Here is an 8,424-nt window from a genome sequence, read left to right as displayed (position 1 = left end):
CCTCAAAGTACATAATAAAAACAAAAACAAAAACAAAACAGTAATGCTCCTGCTCCCGTCCAAAAAACACATTTAAAAGCACATTGACTGCTAATCAGCCAAAGGTCTGGTTGCATAGGAACATTTTTGCCTGGGTCTCTGGGCAGACGCAATGATGCTAAGCTTGCAATTCAGAATCCTTGTACTGAAGTTTGTGCAGATTTTCAAAGGCTCTAAAAACAAGTTTAAAGTGAATCACACTGTCTCTCAGGGACCCACTGTCTGGGGGCCTGCAATGCAAAGCTCAGTGAGCCCATTCAGAATACCTTTCCATTATTTGATATTAAGCTGGAGCTTATTAAGAAGGTCTGTCAAAAGTGTCCAGAATAGAAGTAGACCTCCATCTTGAACGCAGGTCAGCCACACAGAGTTACACTATGGAACTCATTTCCAGAAGAGGCGGAGATGGCTTTGAAAGAGAACGAGACAAATCCATGGAGGAGGAGGAATGGCCAAGAGGCCATGGATGGCTCCTAGCCAGGATGTCTATGCTCTGCCTCCTGGTCAGAAGCAGCAATACTTCTGAATCCCATTTGCTGGAAACTACTGGAGGGGAGAATTGCTCTTGTGCTCAAATCCTGCTCGACAGCTTCCCAAAGGCATCTGCTTGGCCACTGGACTAGAAAGGGTCATTCACCTGGTCCAGCAGGCTCTTCTCATGTGGAATTATCTGCTTCAGTGTCCACACTTGGGTAGGATGTGATTTTATGTTGATCTCCCCCACTATCAACCCGCATCAGATTATTCATAGACTGGGGAAACCCCAACTAATTGGGAGGAAAGTTCAGGTTGTCACTTGGATGAGGGTGACATCATGGGGACAATGCAAAAGCCCTGAACCCATGAAGTGCATTGAATCCCCTTGGACCTGCACCCCCAGACAGCAAGCAAGCAGCTCCTTCCCTGCCACCACCTCTGGTTGGTCAGTCGCTGTGGCTCCCTGGGCAAGCAGATGGCCAGCTGTTCTGGAAGGAAAAGCAGATTTGCTGTATGATGAAATATGCTGTGTCTCATTCCGGGCCTTCTTAAAACAACACAAAATTCAGAGTGGGACAGACTGCAGGAGACAGAAAAGATGCTGCAGCAGTGTGAAAGAGAGAAGCAGGGACACCCCAAAGCAGGGAGCTTTGGCTGGGGCTTGTGGGTTCCAGGGAGGTGCCTGGTGGGCCTTTGGGGGGGGGATGCTGCACGCTGGGCCCACCTTGCTGTGAGCCAGCAGGAACCTTCTCATGGATCCGGACGTGCCAGGAGAGTCCTGCATTTTGGAGGCTCTGCGGGTGGCTGCGTGTGCCTGCATCTGCCTTGGCTTTCCTTCAAGGGCCTCCCACACACCTCCGGTGGTGACCTTTGGGCACAGAAGGTTGCAGTTGTTATCTTGAAGACCAACAGAAGGCGATTGGCTAGCAATCCAGCCCCACCTTCATCTGAGCAGTTTTGCATATTTTGGACTGTAATAAACAGCTTTCCTTCGTCCTGCAATCTGGTGAAATGCAGTTTTTGATCATGGAGACTTGGGGGGGCCCTGGCATATTTCTTCTGCTATGTGCTGCTTGCCTCTTCTTCCTCTCAGTCCGGAGGAAGGCGCCTGGCCGCCAGAGGCTCCCTCCAGGCCCCCAGCCCCTGCCCTGGGTGGGGAACATCCTGCAGCTGGACACCAAGGACTTCCCCAGATCTTTGGAGAAGGTAAGCCAGCATGCAGAACGGGCAGGTGGGGGCTGGCAGGCTAGCCTGGCATGGAGCCCCACGGCAAGATGGGGCCTGTGCCGCCCCAGGGCCTGCCCAACAAGAACTGCCTGAGTAGTTCACCCTCTTGGTCTTCACAGTCAGGAGGCCCCAGATGTTTGCAGACCGAGATTCACTTTGCAATGTGAGGGTTCCCAGGAGGGCTGCTTTGGAGCAAGGGTGGACCGCATCCTGCAGCGTGCCTCTGCCACCCTGTCTGAAGGAGACACACGTGGTGGTGAGGCTGCAGGACACACTGGGGCCCAATAAGGGCAGCCCTGCCCTTCTCAGCTGCCCAGAGGCACCACCTAGGAGCTCCTCCTCACAGCAGCATCAAATGGCTGCAGAAACCGCCAGCGAAGGAGACTCTGCCTGGGTAGGCGGGCCGAAGGCACCTGGCTCAAAATAAGCAGCCCTCTTCTTTTTTAAATATATTTTTATTTGATTTTAAAATATATAAAAATACAACAAAAAACAATTCAAGATCCAACTATCAAGATTACTCTGAATTTCCTAACTTCCTCACATCCCTTCCATGGGTCCTAATGATAATTTTTACAACTGCATATCAATACTTATCCAAATTTTTGTCCTTCCAAATTATCCAAACTTTCCATTACTTTACAAGTGTGTTTAAAATCCTGCTAATGTTTTAACCTGCTTACAATGGTCTCGTAAATAAATTATGAACTTTCCCCATTCTTTTGTAAAGTTCTTGTCTTCTTGATTTCTGAACTTCCCAGTTAATTTTGCCATTTCAGCATAGTCCATCAACTTGTTTTGCCACAATAAGCAGCCCTCTTCTAGGGCTCCCAGAAGGGCACATCCCTCGGCGGTGGAGGCTGGGCCGGGGCTCTTGGGGTGCAGCCTGAGGGTCCCCCCAGAGAGGTCAGTCTGTACTTGCGCAAAGGAAGCCTGGCCACCTCCCTTCTCTTCTGACAGCTCAGCCAGAGGTACGGGCCCATCTTCACCATCTACCTGGGCTCTCAACGGGTCGTGGTGCTCTATGGGCACGAAGTGGCGCAGGAGGCCTTGCTGGCCCAGGGAGACTCCTTTGGGGCCAGAGGAAGCAACCCCATTCTGGCTAAAACAGCCAATGGAACAGGTTGGTTTCTAGAAGAGCACACGCCAGCACACGCACAGCCTCCAGCCCCTTAGGGAGAGCCCACAGGGGCTTTGTCAAAAGTATTTATGGGCTGCTTTCTAAGGTGTGGCTTATGCAAGGCAGTGAACGCAACACAGGAATGCCCCCCTCCCCGCGCCACCCATTAGGTCTCTGCTGGGCGTTTGACTGACTAAGGTACACAGCTCCCCTTCATGGGGGTGGGGGGGTGTTGGTTAAGGTCCAGAGGCCAGGAACCGAGGAAAAGTAAGTAAGTCCTGGGGGAGCTCCTTGTTCCAAGTAGTTCTCTGTTTTGGACAAGCCTCCCCATCCCCATTCCTGCTCTCTTTCCCCGCAGAAATACAGATCCAAGTCTGTGGCATCAGAAAGGCAGATTGTTTTCCCCTGTGCAATGAGGCCGAATCCTGTACATGCCCCATTCGCCTTCTCTCTAATTGCCCTATTGAGCTTCCTTGGCTCCTGTGGTGTGTGAGAGACAGACAGACAAATTCCACCCTCTGCGGCTCAGCTTACGGCAGAGGGACAGCCCAGCCCTGCGGTGGAGGGAAGCATCCTGGCCCCACAAGGCCCCTTTGCCCCTCATGCATTGCCTTCCTCTCTGCGTGTCCTCAGGAATTGGCTTCAGCAACGGGGAGACGTGGAGGCAGCTGCGGCAGTTTGCTGTTGCCACCTTGGGCAGCTTGGAGGTGGGGAAAAGGAGCTTTGAGGAGAGGATCCAGGAGGAGGCGAGGTTCCTGGTGGAGAGACTCAGAAACACAAATGGTAAGGAGGCCTCTTTTGCTCACCTCCAGACCACACAGTGCTACGGGCTCCTCAAGCGGACTTCTTTTATTCCAAGTAGCAAATGGCTGGTGGCTCATAGAACTGTGAAGCTGGGAGGGACCCGAGGGTCTTCTAGTCCAAGCACCTTCAATATGCCAGACTGCACTAACTTTTTGGCTCCACAGGACAGATCCTGATCAGGATTGGCCTTGTGGGCAGAAGAACCTAAGGGCCTGCTGGATCAGGCTCACAGGGGCCAAGCAGATACCCCATCAGAGGCAGTTTTAGGGTAGCGTGAGACACCCTGCAGGGGCACCAAAACAAGGCTGTAGAACAGAGCGGGGGGGGGGCTGGATTGTAGTGTTGCATAGACGTGAAAACCCAAAGTCCGCCACTGCCCCCGTGGGAAACCCCCAAGCAGGATCTGAGAGCAAGAACAGTCCCTCTTGTGAGAATCATTTCTGACTCTGGCTGTGGAAGCAGAGCAGAGTCAACGTGGCCAGAAGCCATCCTTAGTCCTCTCCCTTGGGTCTGGAGATGGGCCCTTACCCTTCCTGGTCTTGGAGGGGAGCCTGACCAGATGCAGCCGGGATCTCCCCACGGCCTCGAAATGATGCCCCTTTTTGTGCCCTGGCAGCAAGGCCCTTCGACCCATCTCGCTTCCTCAGCCAGGCAACTGCCAACATCCTCTGCTCAGTTTCCTTTGGCAGTCGTTTTGACTATGAAGACGAGGAGTTCCTGGGATTCATCCACCTGGTTCAAGAAAATGCTCTTCTTCAGTCCAGCCCAATGACAAAGGTGAGCACACAGGCAGCAGGAGAGGAGGGGCTTCTCTTCCAGCCATTCAGCCACTGGGGGGGGGGCATGCTCTGTATAGGATGTGCAGGGAGGGCAGAAGATGGCCGAGGTTCCTTTCTTCCTGTGGGGCAAGAAGTGACCCATCACGCAATCTATGCCTGAGGTAGCATGGGGGCCCTTCTGTGATGGTGTCCCCCACCAGCACTTCCTGACTCTGGTCTGTGTCTGCTCCTGCTGCTCCCATCTCCCTCTGCCAAGAGGCACAGACGGAAGACACGCTGCCTTTCAGACTGCACCCAGGGCATTCCCACTGCCGACTGGGGAAGCCACAATCCATATCTATCCTGTATCTACCCTAAGAAATGCTGCATTTTGATGTCTTTCTCCCCTAAATCAGCTTTGATCAGAATTGAGAAAAAACAGGTAATGTGCACACAGCCACACAGTTGGGGTCCTTTGTGGAAAACTCCCTAAAATGCCTGCACCGTCTCACCGAAAAGGCAGCCCCTGCTCCCATCAGCCGGGCCCTTCCAATTCCCCTTGCCCACCAGGTGAGGGGAGCAGGTGGGGCTGGCTAGGGTGGGTCCCCAGCAGTGGGTGTGGGGCTGGAGAGGTCAGCTTTCCCCCTTCACAGAGACGGGTCCCAAGTTCCTGAACCAAGGGCTGAATGGGGGGGGAGCAGCTCCAACCCGCTTGCTGGACCCCGGCTGACCAAGGAGTGGGTCAGAGTGCCTGCCCCCCACCTGCCAACTCACCCCTGGGCTGCAGCATGCAAGGTAGCCTGCAAGAACAGAGAGCTGAGCTATGAACATCCAGAGGAGGAGGAAGAGGTTGTGTGGGGTGGGGGTGGGCAGAGGAGCAACATCTCCTGTGTATGCACTGCCCTGGGGGGTGAGTGGGGAGGTTGGCTGGCTGGTTTCCAGCTTAAGATTTTGGAAAAGGCTGCCTGATGTGAGCAGTTATTGGGCTACTCAGGTCAACCTGAACATAGGGCAGGCAGACTGGAAATGCCATTTGAATGGTAAGAAATGCTCCTTTTTATGGTCAGACAACTATAGAATCCCAGAACTGTAGTGTTGGAAGGGACCCAAAGGGCATCTACTCCAACCCCCTGCAATGCAGGAATCACATGATGAGTTTTACCTCCTGCTCTTCACAGCTGTACAATATTTTCCCGACAATCCTGGAATACTTCCCTGGATCTCACAAGAAGATATTTAAAAATACAGAGGAGTTAAAGCGTTTCATCTTAAGGCGGGTGAAAAGACACCAGGAGACCACGAAGCCCAGCCAGCCTCAGGACTTCATTGATGCCTTTCTCGTCAAGATGGAGCAGGTGGGGGCGTGTCACCTGCCTCCTTGGCTGTCCTGTCTGCAGCGATCCCTGGGACACCCTGCTCAGAAGCTGATCCGCTGTCTCACTGGGTCTCACTATGGCGGCCATCCGAGGGCAGGTGCCATGTGCCATGTGGTGCTGTGCCACCCCTGGCTGTGTGCTCAGCAGAGCCTCTCTGCCACGTTTCCAGACTGGAGGTGGCAGGGAAACATGTCTGTATGAAAGGGGGCGGCAGGGCACATTTTTTGCTCTGGAAGCCCACATCCAGGGTCAAAGCACCCCCTGTTCCCACCTTATGCTGGGCCATGGCAGCAGGGGCAGAGGGAGGGGGCACAAAAGGCTTTGTTCTGCTTCTCATTGCACCCCCTTCCCCCCAGCTTTACGCAGGAGGTCAGGAGGGAGTGGGGGGTGGCTTGGGTAGTGGGTGGGTGTGCTGAGAGAGGGATCCTGGAAGGTGGCAGGTTGGGGAAGTCCTGGAAAACTCTTCCCCTCACACAGGATGAGAGGAAGAGTTTTCCAGGACTGGAACTTATCTCTGCATTGCAAACATGACAGACAGGCCCAGCCCCAGATCCTTGGGAGGTGTTTGTGGTGGAATTCTGTAATGGCAGAGTTACTTTGGGCAAATAATGTGCTTTGTGCATCTGTCGTCTCTTCCAACCTCCCTACAGGAGAAGCAGAACAGTGGGTCAGTGTTTGATCTTCAAGGTTTGGTGAGGAGCATCTTAGACCTTTTCATTGGAGGAGCAGAATCCACCAGCCTCACCCTGAGTTACGCCCTCCTGACTCTCATGAAGCACCCAGAGGTCAAAGGTAGGCAGCACCCAAGTGGGGGGGGGGCTTCTAGTTGGGAGACTGAGGAGCTTGGAAAAGAAGGGGGCAGAGAAGAGGGGCAGGAACAGAAAACAAAGCAAAAAAAAATCAAATCACACTCACAAAAATCTCACTCTTACTACATCTCGTCTATTTTTACCTTAGAGAAAGTTCATCAAGAAATTGATACTGTGATTGGCTCATCACGAAGTCCTTGCATGGCGGATCTGGGAAAGATGCCCTACACAGATGCTGTGATCCATGAGATCCATCGAACCCTGGCGCTTGTGCCACTGAATCTGCCACATGCAACCACAAAGGACACTCTCTTCAGGCAATACTTCATCCCCAAGGTCAGTTTCTGGCCTCCCAGGTGGCCTCTAAAATGGCCACAAAGAAACCTGTGTGCAGTTTCCTTTCATCCACAGCAGACACTGTGGAGCCTTCTGGGTATTGGTTGTAGTGGAGGAGCGGATTTGAAAGCTGGGCAGGGCACGCTCAAGGGCTTTCCACACACACAGCACCAGAAATGTGCAGCCGGCACTTTGCACGTGAATCAAGGCCACCCTGCCAAGCAGTCCCCTCCATGCAGCTGCAGCCAGGGCAAGGCTGAGACTCCTGAGGTGCACAGGAGCGCCCAGAAGGGAGGCCAGGGCTGGGGTGGGAGTAAGTCATTTCTCCATCAGGCACCTGGTCCCCAGAGGAGGTTACTGAGGGCTGCCCCACCTGAGCCAGGCAGGGGGTGACCCCAGACCTCGAGGGCCTTGTCTGCGACTGCACCTGCAGGGCAGAACTCTCTGCTTCCTTCTCTTTTGGAGAAGAACCTCTTGGGCCCAGGAGGGTCTCCTCTCTTTGTCCCCCCACCAGGGCACCACAGTCTTCCCGGCTCTGAAGCCTTCGCTGCACGACAGCAGAGAATTCCCCAACCCACTGCAGTTTGATCCTGGGCATTTCCTGGATGATAACGGAGGCCTGAAGGAGAGCAAATTCTTCATCCCACTTTCCGTAGGTAAATAGAGGAATCCTCATTTTACAGCTGAAAGGAATCTTGCAGCCAAACAGGTTCTCCTACGCCTCATCTTAATTCCAATGCATGGCTGGAGTCTCTGGCTGCTTGGAAGGGGGGGTGGGTCACAGACAGCCACAGATTTTGTGCCCACAGCGTGGAAGAGCTGCTCTGCCTCCCCCCCCCCCAATTTAGCATCTCACTTGGTCCCCCTTCCTGCCATCCCAGCGGTGTGGCTTTGCCGTTCCAAGGATGCAGCCAGGAAGGCACTTCCAGGGCTCACCTCCCTTTCTGCTTGCAGGCCAGCGGGCCTGTATTGGCAAGAAGCTGGTGGACATGACCATCTTTGTGGCCTTGACATCCATCCTGCAACACTTTGACCTGGTCCCTCTTGTGGCTCCTGAGGACCTCGATGCCTCGCCAGCACCAGCATTCCTGACAATGGTCCCCAAAGCCTACCGGCTCCGCGTTGCCCCTCGCTGAAGGGTGGGAAGGTGGCCACCCACACGGCTGCCACAGCCATGGCTCAGTGGCATGCTCTGTTTTTATTGTAACCTGCCTCTTGGAAGGGTTCTTTTATTTTTATTGTAACCTGCCTCTTGGAAGGGTTCTTGAAAGCCGGGAGGGGGGTGAATTGTTGGAGATTGGTAAATATATTACAACAAAGGGCAAAGAGAAAAACGGGTGGTGGGTGGAAAGGATGAAGCAAATTTAAGGTTTATAACTCATGGCACAAAAAGCTGTTCTATGCACAGGTTTTACATTTGCCAAGACTGAGCTGAGACATTGATGCTGCAATGTGGGGAAGCTGTGGGAAGGCAGCAA

The 8,424-nt window shown here is 53.5% G+C and overlaps 1 protein-coding gene across 1 annotated transcript; it reads left to right on the top strand.

Moving 5' to 3' along the window:
* The first annotated feature begins 481 nt into the window (after positions 1 to 481).
* On the top strand, positions 482 to 8,154 carry LOC128408551 (cytochrome P450 2H2-like). Its single transcript, XM_053378502.1, has 9 exons — positions 482 to 1,722; positions 2,704 to 2,866; positions 3,497 to 3,646; positions 4,284 to 4,444; positions 5,604 to 5,780; positions 6,452 to 6,593; positions 6,759 to 6,946; positions 7,461 to 7,602; positions 7,901 to 8,154. Exons 1-9 carry the CDS (start codon positions 1,528 to 1,530, stop codon positions 8,080 to 8,082), a joined length of 1,500 nt encoding a protein of 499 aa, XP_053234477.1. The 5' UTR covers positions 482 to 1,527; the 3' UTR covers positions 8,083 to 8,154.
* The last annotated feature ends 270 nt before the right edge of the window (positions 8,155 to 8,424 follow it).

Source organism: Podarcis raffonei, chromosome 1 (assembly GCF_027172205.1).
Source record: "Podarcis raffonei isolate rPodRaf1 chromosome 1, rPodRaf1.pri, whole genome shotgun sequence".
Lineage (NCBI taxonomy): Eukaryota > Metazoa > Chordata > Lepidosauria > Squamata > Lacertidae > Podarcis > Podarcis raffonei.
This window is presented reverse-complemented; position numbering and strand designations above follow the sequence as displayed.

What these genes read in the sequence shown, in the direction of transcription:
- LOC128408551 (XM_053378502.1), top strand. Translation starts at nt 1,528, where the DNA reads ATGCAGTTTTTGATCATGGAGACTTGGGGGGGCCCTGGCATATTTCTT. An exon ending in TAAAACAGCCAATGGAACAG is followed by an intron (nt 2,867 to 3,496) that starts GTTGGTTTCTAG and finishes GCGTGTCCTCAG; the next exon opens with GAATTGGCTTCAGCAACGGG. An exon ending in AGTCCAGCCCAATGACAAAG is followed by an intron (nt 4,445 to 5,603) that starts GTGAGCACACAG and finishes TGCTCTTCACAG; the next exon opens with CTGTACAATATTTTCCCGAC.